Source organism: Thalassophryne amazonica, chromosome 12 (assembly GCF_902500255.1).
Source record: "Thalassophryne amazonica chromosome 12, fThaAma1.1, whole genome shotgun sequence".
Lineage (NCBI taxonomy): Eukaryota > Metazoa > Chordata > Actinopteri > Batrachoidiformes > Batrachoididae > Thalassophryne > Thalassophryne amazonica.
The window spans coordinates 42,963,908-42,985,675 of NC_047114.1; the positions used below are offsets into that span (position 1 = coordinate 42,963,908).

Below are 21,768 nucleotides of genomic sequence, written 5' to 3' on the forward strand. Positions count from 1 at the left end.
CTCTCTCTCTCTCTCACTCTCTGTCTCTCTTCCTCTCTCTCTCTCTCTCTCACTCTCTGTCTCTCTTCCTCTCTCTCTCTCTCTCTCATTCTTTCTCCCACTCTCTGTCTCTCTTCCTCTCTCTCTCTCTCTCTCACTCTCTGTCTCTCTTCCTCTCTCTCTCTCATTCTTTCTCCCTCTAGGACATCAGTCCTTCAGTTAGAGGAGGTGGGTAAAGGATGTAGGCTCTGGCAATCTATTCCTTTCCCACACATAACGGACACTCAGCATTTTGCAATTGGATGATACGAGGCTCAGCTGACTGACTGGATGTTATGACGAGCCCCGCGGTGCTGCTGACCAATTGGATGTTATGACACCTCACGCAGGAGCTGTGTATCCTGCTGTCCGGCTGGACATTAGAGTGCCGTCTTCTTTCATGTACCACAAACACAACCATGGCGTAAGTGATGTCCTTTTTCTTGTGTGCCAAGTTCATGTCCAAGTTGTGCACCACATTTTCCCATCTCTTTTTGACAACCGGCTATTTGGTTGGTTCCCTGTATTTGGAATTCACAGCTTTATTTGAAACAAATCATCTCACGTGCTATGTCATGTTTAATCTGATAGTGTCTGCATTTTTAGTCCATTTAAAGCACAAATCCCAACAGGAGAGTCCAGCAATAATTACAAATTATAGACTGGACTGGATCTAACTGGATGGATGTATAATTTTTTATATATAGATGTACAATTTTTATTTCTTTGGTTGATGGGGTAGGCATCTACAAGGTTTGCTTCTGCCTAACCCCTTTTGGCCGCATGGTTGCGCTGTTGGAATATTTTCTCTTTTTCTTTGTTGGACTATTTTCTCTTTTTTTTCTTTGTATGTTTTGTTTATTGCTTGGATCCATGTGTGCCGAAATAAATTCAATTCAATTCAATTCACCTGTCTGCCAAGCACAGAGCAAACCAGTTGAATGCTACATCACTCCTACAAATAAAGGCTTTCAAATGGTTGCTTATTAAAAATGGTCAACTGTATCGAATATTCAACTAATATAAAGGCAAATTACTCATAAAAAGTAAATCCTTTCAGCTTCTTCATTGCTTGACTCGGAGTCCCCACAACAGATCTGCATGTTGATTAAGCAGAAATTTTACACTGGATGCCCTTCCTGCCACAACTCCTCATTACATGTGGAATGGACAGATTTAGCCTTGAATTGGAACTCTTCCACGCTGGACACAAGTACCCTAGCTACTTGGCCACCACCCCTGCATGTATAAAGGCAAATTACATTTGCATACTCGTATATAGAGCCACCACTTTCAAAGTACATAAGTACACCCAAATAAATGACTCATTGTATGAAATCAATTCAGTTATGTGCAGGATTTCCATCTAATAAATATTATATGTAGCCCCAACTCAAAAAAGCACATCCATGCAAGATAATTTAATTTAGTTGGAACTAGATATACTTAATTCGATGGAAATCCAATCCAGTGAGTCAGTTTTTTGAGTGTAATTGCACTTACTGATATTGATCAATTATCATCAAATCCTCATGCTCACAGCCAGTTTTCTTGACACAAGTCAGGGGATGGATATATAAATGTTTTAGGTTTGGTAGATTGACGCTCTAGCAATGATAAAATCCCTCATAAAGGTCCAGATTAGAAAATATGCTCTCTTGTTTCTGTACTCTGTAGGAGTAACTATGCTTCTGCCTTCCAATGAAGAATGGCACTTGGAATTAGGGAAAACTGTTTTCATCCTCATCTGTCAAAAAGAAGAGATCACTGAAAACCACTAAGGGTCATCTTTTTGGAGGGTGGCCACTGCGGTGGTACTGATAGGTCATCTACCACACAGCAGCACCCACGTCCAAATTTTAGGTGGGTGGTCAAGATTGGCACTGGGAAAATGCTCTTTCTTTGCAATGATCACCATGTACCCCTGCTCTCAAGGGAGCTTTCAAAGCTCCACATTAGAGTGGCAGTGTTCTCTGAGGTCTAAGGACCTATCTCCATCAGTGGATACACCTACTTTGGGTCAGGTAGCTCAAGTAGTCACTTTACTGAAGGAGTGGTTATTGCCATGGTACACCAGCTCCTTCCGATGGTAATCCTGTATTAGACTCAAACTTCAGTGATGGTCCACTGATGAGACATATCTCCGTGAGAAAAACATCTTACTCACAGCTTCACATAGTTACTTCCCCAAAAAGGACACTCGCTTAGTCAATGGTGATTTTAATATGACATCAGGCACTGACAGGGCTGATTATAAAGACTATACCAGTCCCTGCAGATCTGGCATCTGTGCTCTTCATTTTTCCAAAAAAAGTCAGAGGTTACGTTACAAGTTTCAGCTTCACTAATATTTCAGATGAAGTCTGGCAAACTGCCATCTGCTCAGTGTCCCACACTGGCTAAACTGCAATCAGTCACAAACAGTTCACTGACCTTCCTCATCACCTCAGCAGGACACAGATTGTAGTCAGCAACAATCTGACCACACTGTGGACACCACACAAGCAATTTATCGACTTGCCATCTTGCATTAATATTTTCCGTGTCATGGCCAAGGAAGCTGGTGTCATGACTGCTCAGCAATGCAAATGGTCAACACATCTCAAAGAATAAACATACAAATAAAGACACACCCCCTTACTTAATTTTTGTAATCTCTGATTGCTGCTCCTTTAATTAAATAACCATCTATGCTCAATTGATCTCGGGGAAATTTCTTGTGGACCGCCATGATTTTTTTGTCTTATGGCTGTTGAAATGGAGGTGATGTTAGTGTGCTCCCTTAACCCGCTGGATACAATTTTGGGACTTCTTGCAAAGGTGTATGAGAGTATTAGAAACAAGGATTTTAAGATAAAACTTTATTGTCCATAAACGGAAAATTGACTTACATAGACTGCCGAAGCCCCAAGACGTGAAAACACATCAAACATTCATCATAAAATACGAGGTCTATTAGAAAAGTATCCGACCTTATTATTTTTTTTTCAAAAACCATATGGATTTGAATCACGTGTGATTGCGTCAGCCAAGCTTGAACCTTTGTGCGCATGCGTGAGTTTTTCACGCCTGTTGGTTGCGTCATTCGCCTGTGAGCAGGCTTTGAGTGAGGAGTGGTCCAGCCCCCTCGTCATTTTTTTCATTGTTTAGGAATGGCTCAGAGACTGCCGCTTTGCTTGATCAAAATTTTTTTCAGAAACTGTGAGGGACATCAAAGTGGACACCATATGAGAAATTCAGATGGTTTTTGGTGAAAATTTTATGGGCTTCAAAGAGATTACGGAGTGTTACTGTCACTTTAAGGATGGCCCAGAGCGACTGGTGGTGCGCTGCGCTCCGAAGCCGCCATCGACAGGCTGAGCGACCATTTCATTTCTAAACGGATGGCTGTATGGATCCGTGACCATCGTGTGCAATTTCTCTGGTTATCACAAGAGCTGGACATCAACCATTTTCCGGCAGATTTCACTTTTAACAAGAGATTTTGTCATGGAAAGCCGAGCTGAGGCTTCGCGCGTCACGATGGATTCGCTACTGTTTCACTGAAGTGAGACACCACAGATTAGAACTCAAATACATAATGCTCTCTACTAAATGAAAGTGGCACAACATTTTCATATCATTTACCCCAACAACTGCATTTGAATTATATTGACTCTGGACTTTAAAAATGTATTCTAAAATCTTAAAAAATAAATACTGCAGTATCATGAGTATCGATACCCCCACCCACAATATTGGAATGTGTTTTCTGACAAACATTTTCAGACATTTCAAAAAATGATTGGCACTGTTGAGGCGGAACATTTACTAACCTCCAAGAGGCCATAGACCCAATTAACTCAACCTTTACACTTAAGTTCCCCTCCCCTAATTTTGTTGGACCCTGAATTGTACAAACTCAAATGACACAGAAATACAGACCTCATCTGGTATTTATTCAGCAGAACAAATCAATGACATCAGCAATGCAAGGATCCAAGGGTTCACTGTAAACACTTTAATCACAGACACAACCGGAGCCAATGTGTTTGTTTAGCAAGGAACCTTGATTTCCAGAAGCACACAGTCTTTATACAGTTCAGTTCAGTTGGGGTGTTATCGTCTTCCGATTGGTGGCCAGGGGCAAGGCCAGGGTGTGAGCATGAAAGGTCTTTGTGGAGTTGGGGGGGAAAGGTCTTCCGGAAATGGCGTAATGTGGGTGTTTGGGGCAAGTTGATTGGTCCTCTTCAAATCATCCATTTTTGTGGGTAACTGGTTCTGCAATTCTAAGAACGGAGAGGTTTCAAGCACGTCACGCTTAATCAGATGTCTTCACACACCTGCTCCCCAAAACCAATTTGAACCAGCTTGACAGTCCATATATGGAGGTGCTTTCAGTCTTTGGTGCGCCTTCACGCAGGCAGCGAGAAACCACAGTTCTGATATCAGCACAGTCAAAAGTTTCCACAGGAAGTCAACAGAAAAAGGTCACATCAGAATCCAGTCAACAGCAGTATTACATTTGAGCTTTCCATAAAGATAAAACATTATTCTCATAAAGTAATAAATCAAGCATTTCCAAAAGATTAACTGCACTCCAGAAAACATCAGTAATGATTTCAGCACCACAGCGTAATAATCAGATCCTTAAACATATTATAGCAGAAGCATCGCACCGGCATCAAATAATGATTTTATTCAAAGTGGTCAATGCCTGGCTTATTTAAACCAGCATGTTACACCTACAGGAAGTCAACACGTCAGCAGTTACACATAGTCAACAGAATTCATCATAAGGGCATAATACAATCCTTAATCAAGCTGTATAATATTGTATAATTTCAAAACATAAATCGTTTAAGCACCCATCAAAGCATAAGCATACACATTTTCATTCATTTGGCATCATGGTAAATCCCTTAAACACATTATGGCAGAAATATCATGCCGGGGCCTTATTCAATCCATACAATTCCTAGTTCATTGTAACCAGCACGGTGTGCAAACATTTGTTACTTTTTCAAAATAATGAACACAAAACATTTTATTCAGTTTGGTAACTTTTAGCATTGTTAGCATGCAAAGCAACATATATATTTACAGCACATTAAATAATAATGAAGAAAGCAAGGGAATATTGTTCAATACCCACTAATGCTTGACTCATGGGACCAACAAATTATGATTGAAATGAATGTAGCCCACCTTTACCCAAGGTACTAGGTAAGGGCTCCCCGAGCTCTTATATTTAGTATTAGAGACTAATGAAGGTTAACTACTTTATTTAACTTACTGTCTCTTTAGTCTCATGTGCCCTTTAAGCACAGTATTACACTTAATTCACCCTTCAACACACAGTGGTCAAATCAAATCACAGCCACACACGGGATAATGCTTGTCTTTGTACTGGGGCAAGAGTTTTGAATACCAAGAGCATGAGCTGAAATGCCAGGGGTGTCACAGCATAGTTGGGCCAAGCGTTTGGAAAGACTGGCTTTGGCATTAGTCCCTATGATGACAGGTGTCTGATCAGGACCTGGTGGATCGGGACAAATCAGGGCTAGGGCAGACATGGTGGTTGGGGCTCCAGTCACTTTCTTTGGGAAGTCCATATCAACAACCACATAACCAAGGTAGGGGTAGCTAGAATCACTTAGGCCCCATATATCAAGTTTGTTCACTGAGTGGACGGCCGTATTTGGCAGATATCGTCTGTACCAGGACTCAAAAATGATGCTGACACGGGAACCACTGTCCAACAGTGCATCACATAGGTGCCCATTTACTTTTAATGGCTCAACTGAAGATGGGCCTATTAAGCCTTCAGGTACTCCAGGCTCCAGGAGATCTATCGCACTTTTTCTCACTGTGCAGTTAGGATCAGTAGGGGGTGTGTCTTCAGCTTTTGGCAGTGAGCTACTGGTCTTGGCTTTTTTTAGTGGTTGGAGCAGTCTCTGAATAACTTTGCTTTGGTTTTCAGGTCTGTTGCATTTTCCTGCCATATGACCATTTTCACCACAACGGTAGCAAAAGCGTTCTTCACTCTCGGTTGAGGACTTGACTGGTGTGTTAACCGCCATTACAACTTGTGGAGCTGAGGTTTGACGTCTTGAGGTCTTTGAATTCACTTTTTGCTGCAAGTGCTGGACTTGTTTTTTCAGTGCTATTACTTCAGGATCCAATCTGGTTGCGGTATCAGCATTAGCTGGACTCCTTTCAGTAATTGTCTTTTCAGGCGGAGGTTGAGTGGCGAGAGCTGCAAACATTGATTTGACTTCCTTTATTTCTGCTCGCAGGTGTTGTATTTCTGACTGTCTAGTCTCTGCTTGCACTTTGGTATGGACAGTGTGGACTGACTGGTTGAGCTTTACTCAGGAGGCTTCGTACTCCTGTCCGGATTTCTCTAAGTAGCTCTAAAAAGGTGGGGGGTTTGGCTCGCCTTTCTCTTAATCTGAGTTGCAACAACATTAAGTCAGCATTGACTGCCCCTTTAAGCAGCTGATTGACTCTGGCTGTGTCCATATTTTTGGCTGGCAGGCCACCTCGTTGTATGACTTTGGTCAGTGTACGCTCAAGCCTTCTGAGGAAGTCTGACAGCTTTTCCCCAGGTTGTTGCTGTAAGAGTCTAAAAGAGAAACACAAGTCATCACCAGACTCAGCTAGTCCAAAAGCACTTTCGAGGGCTTCTAAGCACTTTACTGGTGTAATATCAGGATCTGATAGGCGTATTGCTTTGATCACTTCCAGAGCTGGTCCCTTTAAACTCTCCATTATCCTTCTTCTTTTGTCTTTGTCAGAGCCATCACTTTCCTCAACCATCATGTAAGCTTGCTCTAGCCAATGGTCAAATTGTTCCTCTCCAGCCGGAGAAGGTAAAATACCTGAGAAGACACGCAGGCGGCGATACCCTCCGCTCTCTGCAGCAGGTTTGTTTGTCTTGTCTATTAGGTTAGTAACAGCACGAATGAGGGACTCTTCCGGAGAGGGGGTAGGTTGTGAATCAGCAAACAGAGCTTGTACATCATTCATGGTTTTTCCCTCTGCCTGTAAGAGAGCGATCAGTTTAAGGTTAAAGTCATCCTGAAGACTGGACTTATCAAATGCAGTGATAATTGGCCAGGCTGCCAAGGCTTCTGGTGCTGCCACTTCTGGTGGGACACGTTCTGCAGAGACTGTCTCTCGGCATTCACAAAGCACAAGCATTTCCTTTTCAGTGTCACCAAAAGTCCTTCCTCTGACTCGGACTCGACCAAGACACTTAACGGTTTGCATCGTCTCTTCGATGACTGCTATCTCTGTCTTCAGGGACGACTGTCAGCAGGGCATGGCCCTCATTGAGCCCCTCTACACGACACCACTTCTTCAGCTTGTCAACTAAGGTGTTGGCCATGTTGTATGTGTATAAGTGTGAATATTAGGGGTGAAATTATAACTATAGGTGTGACTGTAGGGTTATAAAACACAGTAAGCAAAGTAAGTATATCCCAATTAATCTCAATACTCTCAATACGATCCCAGCGGTGCCTCCAATTTATGTAGCCCACCTTTACCCAAGGTACTAGGTAAGGGCTCCCCGAGCTCTTATATTTAGTATTAGAGACTAATGAAGGTTAACTACTTTATTTAACTTACTGTCTCTTTAGTCTCATGTGCCCTTTAAGCACAGTATTACACTTAATTCACCCTTCAACACACAGTGGTCAAATCAAATCACAGCCACACACACTCAGACTTCTCCAAAATGACCAAACCATAATTAAGCTTGAACTTATTTACTGAACATATAACAGAAAAAATACAGAGCTCACAAAACACATTTTATCCCAAATTTTGCACTATATACTCTGAGTGGCCCACTCACCAACCACACACACTCACACCAGCCAGCTTATTCAGTTACCAAAAGCTTATAGTTGCAGGCCTGAGTGATGCTTGGAAGCGGCAAAGCCCAGAACTTAACGGCCGCCTCACTCTCGGAGCAAAACCAAAATAAAGAGGTACCTGGTTTAGTAGTTCAACAGGTATGGACTCTTGTCCAAGTTCAGGTGAAGAGGAAGAAACCAAACCATGTCTTAAGATGGTGATGCTGCCACCCGTCTGCTGGTTCAGGCTTAAGCTCCAGTGAGTGATCTCCAGGAAAAGATATCTTCCAATGGCACACTTTTAGCACTTCACAAATGACTAGTCGTCATCTCTAGGCCGGAATGATGAACAGGTAGTCTCTGTAGCCAGCTGAGTTAGCTGAACTAGCTCTCATCCAATGCATTTACTTAGCCAGCAAATGCTAAATGTCCATATGCTAAACCATTTTAAAATGATACAGACACCTTACTGCAGGACAAACTTCGAGTTGAAAAGTCCTCAGGTAGTCCAAAAAGCATTAACCAGGGTCCATTACCAACCATTGAGTCAACGATCAGGAAAACTTAATTACTCCAAGAGCGGCGCACATGTTAACTTCAAAGTGCATTTTTTTTCTCTGGCGGTACATCAAAAGCATCTCCCTCCTGGCTTTTTTCACTCACGTCAAGCTACTACCACAACAGACTGACAGCGGTGGTATACAGACACAGCACTTCCTTTCGCTCTTCACAATAAAACAAAAATAAGATACATCAAAAGCATTTTATTCTTTACTCGTTTTTAACTATGCCGAAACAGTTCTCATTCCTTTAAAACATACATGAAATACCCATATTTATGTAATATATTTAACAATTAAAACTTTTTAACCCTCTTTAACTAACAAATCTCATGAACTTTGTCAATACATTTGTCCGGGTTACATGAATTTAAAAAATAATGTTATCTTTACGACTTAATTTGATATGATGTGAGCTTTAAAGTATGTGATAGTGTCTCTCTATTTGGGTTTTGCTGGTTGAAAGGCCATTGGCACTTTTATTTCCAGCCAGTGTTTTCTGCTTGGCTGAGGTCCAAGGTGTAAGAAAATTGCACTCATAAAAGGAATGTAACATTAAAAATTTATTGCACTCAGGGAGAACATCCCTTTAAAACAAACAAACAAAGAAGGATTCATTAGCGCCACTTGATCTTCTTGCCTTGACTAAGTTACATTTTGTCTGTGGAAATGTCAAAGTTTCACAGATGTAAAGACAGTACTTACTAAAACCATAAATTGTCTCACAGGAACAAAATGGGCCAATTGGAGTTAAAAATTTACAATTTACAGTACATTGTTCCAACATGCACAGGTTAAAATTTAACTAAGTGTTCAGCAGTCTATTTGAGTCAATGCACACGAGAGACCTGTCCTCAACATGGCTGATTTTGGAGAGATCCTCCAAAACATTGGAGATTTTGGACAATTCCAAATACTTAATCTGGTTGCACTTTCCTTTCCAAATTTTTTCACTGTTGTTCTCATAGTTAGTTCTCTGTTTATCCAGTCAGATCCAGAGCGACACTGTAACACAGACTGGATCCTCCGTGCTGATCCTAACCTGACAGCAGAAGTGCAGCTGAACCTGACCGTGCCCTTGGAGCAGGATGGGACCTACAGCAGGTGTCAGATGTTTGTCCCTGTCGACTGGGACATTGATGCCATCAGAGAGTTTGGACTCAAAGAAACCACAGGCTGTCAGAATGGATGGAAATACAACAATACAATGTACAAGACCACCATAGTAACTGATGTAAGTAATAGAGAAACTTTTAAACATTATTATTCATGTAATAAATTATGTTAAAATGCATTTCTTGATTAATCACTTAGTTTTGTTTATTTTGCAGTTTGATCTTGTTTGTGACAAGTCTCACTTTGTGGAAGTGGCACAAAGTGTATCCATGGCTGGTGTTGTTCTTGGTTGTATTATTTTTGGACCTTTTGCTGAATCGTAAGTCTACTTCTTGTAACAAGAGCTGTGTTTTTCAAGTACTATGTGAAGCAAAAAGAAAAAGCTATCATAATAAGGAACACATTAAAATATAGGTCTAAGAGTAGACAGCAGTTGTTGGCAAACATCCCCAGATGCTAAAGGGCTGCAGGCAGGTGCAGATCTTGGATCCTGCCATCAGGAGTGAAAGGGGAAAAACATGTACCCCCTGACATCAAGACAGGGACCATCTGACAGCAGTGGGATGGAAGAGGTGATGTTTAAGTTGGAGTACTCTGAGTGGAAGAGAGATGAGTGAGAAGTGATCATTTTAAGTTCTCATGTCGGCTTCCAACTAGTCAACAAATTAATGACAGAATGGGCAGCAAGGCTACCAAGCTGTGATTAATTAGCCAATTATGAATGAAAGTGGGCAGCACAGTGGCTTACTGGTTAGCATTGTTGCCTCACAGCAAGAAGGTTGTGGGATTGCTTCCCACATGGAGCCATTCTGTGTGGAGTTTGCACGTTCTCCCTGTGAGTGCAGCAATGCTGAATCACTAGTTTAGGAACTTGAAGTTCTTTGCACTCAACACAAAATGTCATAAAATGAAAGCCTGGAATCCAAAATACTTGTTTTTGTCTGTTTACTTATGAAGTTAACGTTTCAAAAGGAGAACTTAGGAACTTGTCTTTTCTAACAAATTAACTAACGTAAGCACAGGGCAAAGTTGCTCCAAGGTCCAGTGGCTTCTGAGTGTTCCGTGCCATTCTTATGCTTTTATACAAAATCAAACAGCCAGTCAAATTGGAAGTGGCTATGTAGCTAGGAACCGCCCTATTTAGCCAGTTACCCATCATGCAGCTTATGCCGGCATATGGCTATTTAGTCGGTAAACTTAATGGAGGTAATGTATGGCATGTGATCATTTCACACTGAGTACCAGTTATGTGCAGGGAGGAACCAGGGTGAGGGGAGTGGACAGACACAAAGGAGGGGGGGGGGAGGCAGGGTAATAGGGATGGCGGTAGGGAGATGTGCGTCGTGTGCAGATGAGTTAAGTTTGTGCCAGTTTCTGTCCATGTGTGCGTAAAGTCTGACGTTGCTAGGCAGCAGCAGGCTGGGGGGGGGGGGGGGGGGGTAGATAGATAAGAAGGGGGAGCCGAATTCCTTCACCAAGGCCATAGATCCATCTGGGGGAAGAGCAGGGCATTTGACCTTCAGGAGCCGATAAGGCTGCCATGTTGATGTTAGGAGGAGAGATACAGAATTCCATTTACTGCACCTCTGACCATCTAGAGTCCAAATTTCTGAAGAATATTCTCTGGTCCTCAGCAGCACATTCCTTTGCAATGCAGCGATATTCTCTAAGATGGTATCCATTTTGCGTTTGAGTTCAAGAGTTAACACAGTCTGAGATTGCTGCCTTGCCCAACTCATTAATCATGACGGACAGATGAGGGGACATGATTTTCATAGCAGCCCTCTTGATAATATTCCTGTAGGTCAGGGCAGCGCACAAACCAATCAGTGCCAAGCTTCCCACCACGCTCCATTTCTCCCAGGCGTCGAGAACATAGCCCGCTGGGTAGGTTCCATCAGGACATGCAGGGTCCCCCAGCCCTGCTTTCCTTGTCAAAAAAAATGATGTCAATAGCATTGAAAGACCAGCTGATCAATTCCATGGTTAATCTAAATCTTAATTTGAAGAATTCACAATATGGTGAAGCTGGGACTTTGAAGGTCAGAGTATATATATATATATATATATATATATATATATATATATATATGTGTGTGTGTGTGTGTGTGTGTGTGTGTGTGTGTGTGTGTGTGTGTGTGTGTGTGTGTGTGTGTGTGTGTGTATAAAATATACAAATATAAAATGTGGGTTTGAGGAAAAACAATGTTGTTTCAAATTTATAACTTTATTCATCCAACTTTAATGTTCTCAACCAAGAATAATACCCCACATAAAAATGTACAGTGGTATTAACCACTCAGATTACACAACATATATATAAAAGCAAATATTCCCACATAATTTGAAATCTCAGTAGGTTCAAACAAAGTCTATATTCACGTTTTATGGAAATGTTACATTTTTGAACATGTAAGCCACATAGACACATTTCTACATGTCACTGGTCAAATATTATCTTTAATTTTACATTACACATGCAAAACAGACTTTCTCCAAGTCTAGTGAACATACTCAAAACTTAAATGATATCAATATAAAGTTATTGGTCAGGTCACCATATTATCACTTTGAAAGAAATGGCCCCTCTGGGTTCTCTGGCATTGCCCACTTCCAAAGGTCATGCATGCTAGGTGAACTGGAATCTTTAAATTGACCATAGGTGAGCATGCACATGTGAATGTGTTTATCTGTCTATATGTGGTCCTGCGACAGACTGGCATCCTGTCCAGGGTGTACCTTGCCTCACGCCCTATGAGTGCTGGGATAAGCTTCAGCTTCCTGTGACACTTAATTGGAGTAAGTGGTGTAGCAAATGCCTGAATGGATGGATGGATACAGGTGCATTTTTTTAAAAAATTATAACATCATGAAAAAGTTCAAGATGTATTTGTCATTATTATTTCAGAAAACTAAAATTATATATGTTCAAGACTAATTATACAGTGCATCCAGAAAGTATTCACAGCACTCCACTTTTACCACACTTTGTTGTGTAACAGCTTTATTCCAAAACGGAGTCAATTCATTTTCCCCTCAAAATTCTACTCACAGGACCCCATAATGACAACATAAATTATTTACATAAGTATTCACACCCTTTGCTCAGTACTTTGTTGATGCACCTTTGGCAGCAATTACAGCCTCAAGTCTTCTTGAATATGATGCCACAAGCTTGGCACACCTATCTTTGGGCAGTTTTGCCCATTCTTCTTTGCAGCACCTCTCAAGCTCCATTAAGTTGGATGGGGAGTATCTGTGCACAGCCATTTTCAGAGATGTTCAATTATATTCAATTAGATTCAGGTTTGGGCTCTAGTATGGCCACTCAAGGACATTCATGGGGTTGTCCTGAAGCCACTCCTTTGAAATCTTGGCTGTGTGCTTAGGGTCATTGTCCTGAAGAAAGATGAACTGTTACCCAAGTGTGAGGTCAAGAGCGCTCTGGAGCAGGTTTTCATCCAGGATGTCTCTGTACTTTGCTGCATTAATCTTTCCCTCAATCCTGACTAGTCTCCAAGTTCCTGTTGCTGAAAAACATCCCCACGCATGATGCTGCCACCACCACCCTTCACTGTAGGGATGGTACCTGATTTCCTCCAATCACGACACCTGGCATTCATGCCAAAGAGTTCAATCTTTGTCTCATCAGACCAGAGAATTGGAACGCACAAAGGGTCATGTTGCTGTTGGGCGGCAACAGGTGTGGTGCTCAGGTGACGTCCTTTACAGTGCAAAACCCTTGCATGAAACTGAAGCGGCTTATATGGGTGGGCAGTGGGCACTTATAGTGTCTTTTCCCTGCTGTTGATGGAGCTTGGAGCCTCTGCATTACAGTGTCAGCATTCTCTAAGGTTTGTAGACCTGGATGACCTGGAGGTGGTCAGATCTTGACATGTAGTTACACAGACCTTTGGTCTGATTCCTCCTGTGACTGGAGTATAAAAGGAGTGGCAATTACAGTCCTGGGATGGTACCTGATTTCCTCCAATCACGACACCTGGCATTCACGCCAAAGAGTTCAATCTTTGTCTCATCAGACCAGAGAATTTTGTTTCTCATGGTTTGAGAGTCCTTGAGGTGCCTTCTGGAAAACTCCAGGCCAGCTGCCATGTATTTTTAATGGAGGAGTGGCTTCCGTCTGACCACTCTAGCATACAGGCCTGATTGGTGGATTGCTGCAGAGATGGTTGTCCAACTGGAAGGTTCTCCAGAGGAATGCTGGAGTTCTGACAGAGTGACCATTGGGTTCTTGGTCACCTCCCTGACTAAGGCTCTTCTCCCTTGATTGCTCAGTTTTGACTGGTGGACAGCGCTAGCAAGAGTCCTGGTGGATCTGAACTTCTTCCATTTATGGATGATGGAGACTACTGTGCTCACTGGGACCTTCAAAGCAGCAGAAATGTTTCTGTACCCTTCCCCAGATTTCTGCCTTGAGACAATCCTGTCTCGGTCTACAAACAGTTCCTTCGACTTCATGCTTTTTTTGAGCTCCGACTTGTTTTTGAGGGTGTTTGTCGGGAAAATTAATTCTCATTTCTCTATGTTGATTGCAGACCCTGCAGTGGCTGTGTAATCGATCGTTTCTGCAGCACGACTCCACTTTGAATCGTGAACCAATGTAGCAGTGTTTCAATCACTGGCTCATTGATTCTTTGATTTATTGCTCTTCAGAAGCGGCAAGTCCGCTTCTTAACCCCTCTTAAAGCCATTTAAATATGTCAATTGTGAGTCACTTTTGTGTGGATTAAAGTCACTAACTGGGATTCTTGTCTTGTTGCACTCAAGAAAAGAGAATCATCCTCCATTCTGTTGGCACAGCTCCAAACCCTATGCCGCTCTCTGCCGAGACAGAGTCCGGTCAGAATTAATAACTTCAAAATGAATTGCCACTTTAAATAAAATGACACCTCTTTCCAAACGCTGTAATACAGACAATAAACTACAATTGACTAAAACCTTTTTTTCCTCCCAAAATGAGACATCCTGCATTCTTTATGAATTACATCCTGACATGCAGCACGACCGGCTGCAAGAGCTCAGCTCAGATATATGGAGTGACATTCATGCTAATAATGTCTGAAAGGAAATGCTTTTGACAAAAACTACAGATTTTGTTTATTTCTATTTATGTCCACAGATCAAGGATCCAGTGACCAGTTTCATATTTATTTACTTTAAGACTCAATAAAATGTTGTCATAGAAAACCTGTAAAGCCTACTTTTAGTACATAAAAAATTCACAAGAGGTATCGATAAGGAATCGGATCAATAAGCAGAATTGACAATGATATCGATAGAAATTTTATCAATACCCATCCCTACTCACAAGTCTTGGCTTGTTTCCATCTTGATCTGTTACTTGTGTTTACACCAAGCTTGCATTGCGACTGAATTGTGTGAGTGAAAAATATGTTAATATGTGCGATCACTGATGCAATCCCATGCAGAGTTAATTGACAGTCTATTACGACCCATAGAATCAAGTTGAAAATGAGTTGAGACTTGTGAGAGTTTATCAAGACTGATTATGAGACCCATGTATTTTGTAAAGGGTCGCACAACTTTTGCGAGTGTTTTAAACAGTTCATTACACTTGCACACCTGTTGGAGACCGATGGAGAGTGATTGAGATTGATGGCGACCAAGAGGGATGTCTTTTCCAACCATGGAGACCCCATTCTGATGAGACTGCAACCCCAGTGAGAGTCCATGAGAGTGACTGCGAGCAGAGGCCATTTTTCGATCGCAGATCAGTTGTGGACTCTGTGTAAACAGGGTGTTTGCATGTAGACAGGTATGTGTCTGTCCAAATCATGTTTAATAAACTGCATTTACCCCAGTTGGACTGCAATTAAGCTGTAGAAACATCTGAAGGATGATCAGTGGAAACCTCAATTTTGAGCTTCATAGCAAAAGCTGTGAATATTTATATGCATGTGATTTGTTTGTTTGTTTTGTTTTTGTTGTTTTTTATAAATTTGCAAAAATGTAAAAAAAAAAACAACTTTTTATGACATTGTCATTATGGGGTATTGTGTGCAGAATTGGGGGGGTAATTTCATCAATTTTGTAATATGGCAGTAATATAACAAAATGTGGAAAAAGTGAATTGCTGTGAATGCTTTCCGAATGCACTGTATCAGTTTTAAAACCTTAATAAAAGCAGTGTTGCCACGGTTACTTTGAAAAAGTAATCCAATTACTGATTACTGATTACTCCTTGAAAAAGTAACTTAGTTACTTTACTGATTACTCAATTGTAAAAGTAACTAAGTTAGATTACTAGTTACTTTTTTAGTTACTTTTCCCAGCTGCCGACAACAACCCTCTGCCACCTCAACATGACAATGATACCTGTTTTGCCAAAACTCACTTTATAGTCACCCTTTCTTGACTTCAATGAAAATAAATACTTGTTTTATAAAAAGTAAAATAAAGACCTCTTTCTTGACCTCATATTTAACTGTTGACAGCACTGTAACAGTAAAACTTGCAATTTTGAACCTACATTGTTTATAAATGTAACTATTAAATTCTAACATTTTTCTAACATTTAAATTCTCTCTAAACATTTTACTTGTCGAAATTATTATTATTTTAAGCAATATTAGTAGTTGTAGTAAAAAACGGCTTCAAAACTGGACCTTTAATCTAGGGGTGTTGTGGGGGAGGGGGGCACATCCCTGCCCCACGCCCCCATTCCATCTGGATTCGCCCCTGCTTTGGCGTTTGAGCACAAAGAATGGATAACATTTATTTATGCAGAAACATGACCAGATTTACAGGTAAGAAAGTTTTATTGCGTTTTCACATCATGTGGTCCTCAGAAAGAGTGTTTAGGTGCATTTGAGTGGAAAATAGTGTTAGTTGTTGACGCGTCGCGGAGGATCAGCTGTTTTAACGACCAGATACAGAGCGGCTCAGCTCAGAATTCTAAATAAAGGAGGAAAAAAAATATATAAAAATGTCTTTGTAAAGCTCAGTGCAGGTGTGCTGATCACCACGTTTTAAGAGGTGAGGACGAGTCGAGCAGCTGCAAAAAACCGCGGATGAAAAGCTCACAGCTCACGCTGCTATCGACCCACAATGAAAAATAATAGTAACGCACAGTGACATGGAGAAGTAACTTTAATCTGATTACTGATTTGGAAAGATTAACGCGTTAGATTACTCGTTACTAAAAAAAGTGGTCAGATTAGAGTAACGCGTTATCACTGAATAAAAGTGACCACAGCCAGAGCTCTGCTGTTGAACCGACATCCTTCCAGGGTATAAGACCAGTGTAACCCCAGTATATGAAGTTGACAATGATATAATAACTCACCTTTTTTGTTTAATCCACTGTCCTGTTATTGCGGTCAGACTGATCTTCAAAATACAAACTGGCCCATTTGAAGAGATAGTACTGAACCAGCATGAGTGTTGTCTTATGACTGCTGGGATAGACTCAGTGGTGGGCACAGCTAACCAAAATTTAGCTTCGATAACCATTAATCAGATAACTGAAAAGTTATCTTTTATGATGATAAACCGATAAACTGCTGAAAAATGTATCTTTATTACAGATAACCGATAACTATTAGTATTGATTTGGACATGGCCACATCAGATTACACAGCCGGCTTCTGATAAACCAGTTTCACTTTAAGCACCGCAGGGCCTGCTGGGTAAATTCAAGAATCCCAAATACAAAGAACGCACGATAAATGAACAAACACAAAATAAAACCCCAAACACTGTCATCATCTTACAAAAGCAGTAAAACACAGTATGAGAAGTCACAGTTTATATCGGTATTAGATACACCATCATTTACGAACTAAAAGCTGCTGCTTTTTTCACACACTTTGAACCCTGAGGCTTAAACAACCAAAATACATCCATTAATGCATTGATTGACAGAGTAAAATACAAGTAGTAAATCTAAATTCTTACCTGTTAGTTTCAGAGAGATTCATCTGAATGAAATATCTACATAAAGCATCCCTTTTTTTAAATCCAAAACTGTCAAAACGTGAAGAAAAGTCCCTAACTCTGTACACACAGCTGCACCATGAAAGCTCCTCTCCCCCACTGAGTCTTGGTGATTAAATTACAACCACAAAGAAATAAAATAAAATAATGTTAAAATTAGTCTGTTTTGTTTTTGTGTCGAGTGGACAAGTAACGTCCAAAGTGAACCTGAACTGCACTACCCACAACGCTCCCTGCATCGACCGGCCAATCACGTTTTGCGCTTAATGATGATGTCATCAGCAAGCGACAGGCAACCAGTCTGCTCAGTGGTTATAAACACACCATAAATGGACTAAAATGTTTGATTTAAGGGTTTACAAACATTTTTGACCATTAAACTTTACCAGCAAAAAATGTTATTGGACTGAAAGTTATTGGAACTAAATTTATCGGAAGATAATTGGTCCGATGATGGTTTTAAAACTTATCTGAGAAGCTAATCTGATAGCAAAAATATTAGCTTTGATAATTATCTGCTATTGGATTAGCTGAACTGTGCCCACCACTGGATAGACTCCAACCACTGTGATCCTGTGAGTAAGCGGGTATAGAAAATTAATGAATGAAATCAACCATAGGTGCGAATGCTTTTGTATGTTTACATGTGACCCTGCAACCCAGTCTCATAGCAGTTCGTGAGACTGGGTTACAAAAAGTACATTAATTTATGGAATCATGACGAGGGTACGAAAATAGGGAATTTGTCGTAACGGAGGCACAAATTCATTTTGTGACGGGGCATAAAATGTAGGGTGAAGGGGGTCTGGGGGGGTCATGGTTAATGTTTGTGGAGGGTACACACATGCTATGGTTATGGTTAGAGTTAGGAGAAAGGGAAGATTATAAATAGCAAAATATAAAAAAAACGTCACGAAAAGCAGGCACTTTTTGTGAAAGGGCACCAAAAAAAAAACTGAGACCAGGCTGGGCCCCACAATAGACTGGCAGCCTGTCCAGGGTGTACCCCGCCTCTCGCCTAATGTGTCCTGGGATAAGCTCCATTGACCTGTAATTGAAATAAGTGGATATAGAAAATGAATGAATGAATATCTGAAACATTTAAGTTTATACATAATCAGTCTATAAAATAAAATTTTCATTTTCAGAAATAACTTTTTTTTATGACATTCTAATTTTTTAACATGGACCTGAATTTTCTTGAATGGGATGCAAGTAGTCCAACATGATTTTTCGTGTGTGTCTAAAGTCTAAAGACGAAAATTTGTATAATTATTTTTGGACAAAAATGCTAAGGCTGCCATGTTGATGTTAGGAGGAGAGATACAGAATTCCATTTACTGCACCTCTGACCATCTAGAGTCCAAATTTCTGAAGAATATTCTCTGGTCCTCAGCAGCACATTCCTTTGCAATGCAGCGATATTCTCTAAGATGGTATCCATTTTGCGTTTGAGTTCAAGAGTTAACACAGTCTGAGATTGCTGCCTTGCCCAACTCATTAATCATGACGGACAGATGAGGGGACACGATTTTCATAGCAGCCCTCTTGATAATATTCCTGTAGGTCAGGGCAGCGCACAAACCAATCAGTGCCAAGCTTCCCACCATAAAAGTGAATAGAAATAAATCCTCAACATCTTCCACAGAGAGTGGAGCCAAGCACACCACGCTTCATTTCTCCCAGGCGTCGAGAACATAGCCCGCTGGGTAGGTTCCATCAGGACATGCAGGGTCCCCCAGCCCTGCTTTCCTTGTCAAAAAAAATGATGTCAATAGCATTGAAAGACCAGCTGATCAATTCCATGGTTAATCTAAATCTTAATTTGAAGAATTCACAGTATGGTGAAGCTGGGACTTTGAAGGTCAGAGTATATATATATATATATATATATATATATATGTATATATATATATATATGTATATATATATATATATATATATATATATATATATATATATATATATATATGTGTGTGTGTGTGTGTGTGTGTATAAAATATACAAATATAAAATGTGGGTTTGAGGAAAAACAATGTTGTTTCAAATGTATAACTTTATTCATCCAACTTTAATGTTCTCAACCAAGAATAATACCCCACATAAAAATGTACAGTGGTATTAACCACTCAGATTACACAACATATATATAAAAGCGAATATTCCCACATAATTTGAAATCTCAGTAGGTTCAAACAAAGTCTATATTCACGTTTTATGGAAATGTTACATTTTTGAACATGTAAGCCACATAGACACATTTCTACATGTCAGTGGTCAAATATTATTATCTTTAATTTTACATTACACATGCAAAACAGACTTTCTCCAAGTCTAGTGAACATACTCAAAACTTAAATGATATCAATATAAAGTTATTGGTCAGGTCACCATATTATCACTTTGAAAGAAATGGCCCCTCTGGGTTCTCTGGCATTGCCCACTTCCAAAGGTCATGCATGCTAGGTGAACTGGAATCTTTAAATTGACCATTGGTGAGCATGCACATGTGAATGTGTTTATCTGTCTATATGTGGTCCTGCGACAGACTGGCATCCTGTCCAGGGTGTACCTTGCCTCACGCCCTATGAGTGCTGGGATAAGCTTCAGCTTCCCGTGACACTTAATTGGAGTAAGTGGTGTAGCAAATGCCTGAATGGATGGCTGGATACAGGTGCATTTTTTTTAAAAATTATAACATCATGAAAAAGTTCAAGATGTATTTGTCATTATTATTTCAGAAAACTAAAATTATATATGTTCAAGACTAATTATACAGTGCATCCAGAAAGTATTCACAGCACTCCACTTTTACCACACTTTGTTGTGTAACAGCTTTATTCCAAAACGGAGTCAATTCATTTTCCCCTCAAAATTCTACTCACAGAACCCCATAATGACAACATAAATTATTTACATAAGTATTCACACCCTTTGCTCAGTACTTTGTTGATGCACCTTTGGCAGCAATTACAGCCTCAAGTCTTCTTGAATATGATGCCACAAGCTTGGCACACCTATCTTTGGGCAGTTTTGCCCATTCTTCTTTGCAGCACCTCTCAAGCTCCATTAAGTTGGATGGGGAGTATCTGTGCACAGCCATTTTCAGAGATGTTCAATTATATTCAATTAGATTCAGGTTTGGGCTCTAGTATGGCCACTCAAGGACATTCATGGGGTTGTCCTGAAGCCACTCCTTTGAAATCTTGGCTGTGTGCTTAGGGTCATTGTCCTGAAGAAAGATGAACTGTTACCCAAGTGTGAGGTCAAGAGCGCTCTGGAGCAGGTTTTCATCCAGGATGTCTCTGTACTTTGCTGCATTAATCTTTCCCTCAATCCTGACTAGTCTCCAAGTTCCTGCTGCTGAAAAACATCCCCACGCATGATGCTGCCACCACCACCCTTCACTGTAGGGATGGTTCCTGATTTCCTCCAATCACGACACCTGGCATTCACGCCAAAGAGTTCAATCTTTGTCTCATCAGACCAGAGAATTGGAACGCACAAAGGGTCATGTTGCTGTTGGGCGGCAACAGGTGTGGTGCTCAGGTGACGTCCTTTACAGTGCAAAACCCTTGCATGAAACTGAAGCGGCTTATATGGGTGGGCAGTGGGCACTTATAGTGTCTTTTCCCTGCTGTTGATGGAGCTTGGAGCCTCTGCATTACAGTGTCAGCATTCTCTAAGGTTTGTAGACCTGGATGACCTGGAGGTGGTCAGATCTTGACATGTAGTTACACAGACCTTTGGTCTAATTCCTCCTGTGACTGGAGTATAAAAGGAGTGGCAATTACAGTCCAGCCATGAGTAAGAGAAGAGCCCCCCCCCCCCCCCCCCCCCCCCCCACACACACACACACACATGCAGTCACTGGCTACCATGAGTGGTTCAAGCAAAAGACAGATGAAACCTCCACCAGAGATTCTCATAGCAGCGGAACAGTGGAACAGCTCTGAAGAACAGATGAGTTACTGGATTTCTAAGTCTTTATCAAAACAAAACAAGATAAGACACACAAAAAAACAGTAAATGTGATGCCCATGTATCACCTGGCTGCAGCAGATAGATGGATATTTTCAGGAAATAGGGATGGGCATGTCTTCTACCTGAATGGTTGTCAAACAGGAACGAGAACAGTTTGTAGTTCTGTGGATGCAGCAGTATGCAGTAATGATGCATTCTGTTGGACTTGTCCTGTCTTGAATGAGATATTTTATTTCTACTTCACATACACAGCTGCCAACAAGATGTTT

At 40.8% G+C, this 21,768-nt stretch overlaps 2 protein-coding genes across 2 annotated transcripts in view; one reads left to right on the forward strand and one right to left on the reverse strand.

The window, feature by feature from the left end:
• Window positions 1-4,829: 4,829 nt before the first annotated feature.
• LOC117522692 (paraneoplastic antigen Ma1 homolog) lies at window positions 4,830-8,163 on the reverse strand. The gene is made up of 2 exons (XM_034184150.1): window positions 8,002-8,163; window positions 4,830-7,044 (listed from the first exon to the last, which is right to left on the reverse strand). Exon 2 carries the CDS (start codon window positions 7,027-7,029, stop codon window positions 6,316-6,318), a length of 714 nt encoding a protein of 237 aa, XP_034040041.1. The 5' UTR covers window positions 7,030-7,044; window positions 8,002-8,163; the 3' UTR covers window positions 4,830-6,315.
• Window positions 8,164-9,281: 1,118 nt separating this feature from the next.
• Window positions 9,282-21,768, forward strand: part of LOC117521228 (solute carrier family 22 member 13-like) — a 53,343-nt gene continuing 40,856 nt past the window's right edge. Inside the window, exons 1-2 of the mRNA XM_034182565.1 lie at window positions 9,282-9,656; window positions 9,754-9,857. Coding sequence (XP_034038456.1) covers window positions 9,282-9,656; window positions 9,754-9,857 — 479 coding nt within the window. The remainder of the gene's footprint in view (window positions 9,657-9,753; window positions 9,858-21,768) is intronic.

Bases quoted from the DNA above. Each gene is read 5' to 3' on its own strand.
- LOC117522692 (XM_034184150.1), bottom strand. From the start codon at position 7,029: ATGAATGATGTACAAGCTCTGTTTGCTGATTCACAACCTACCCCCTCT.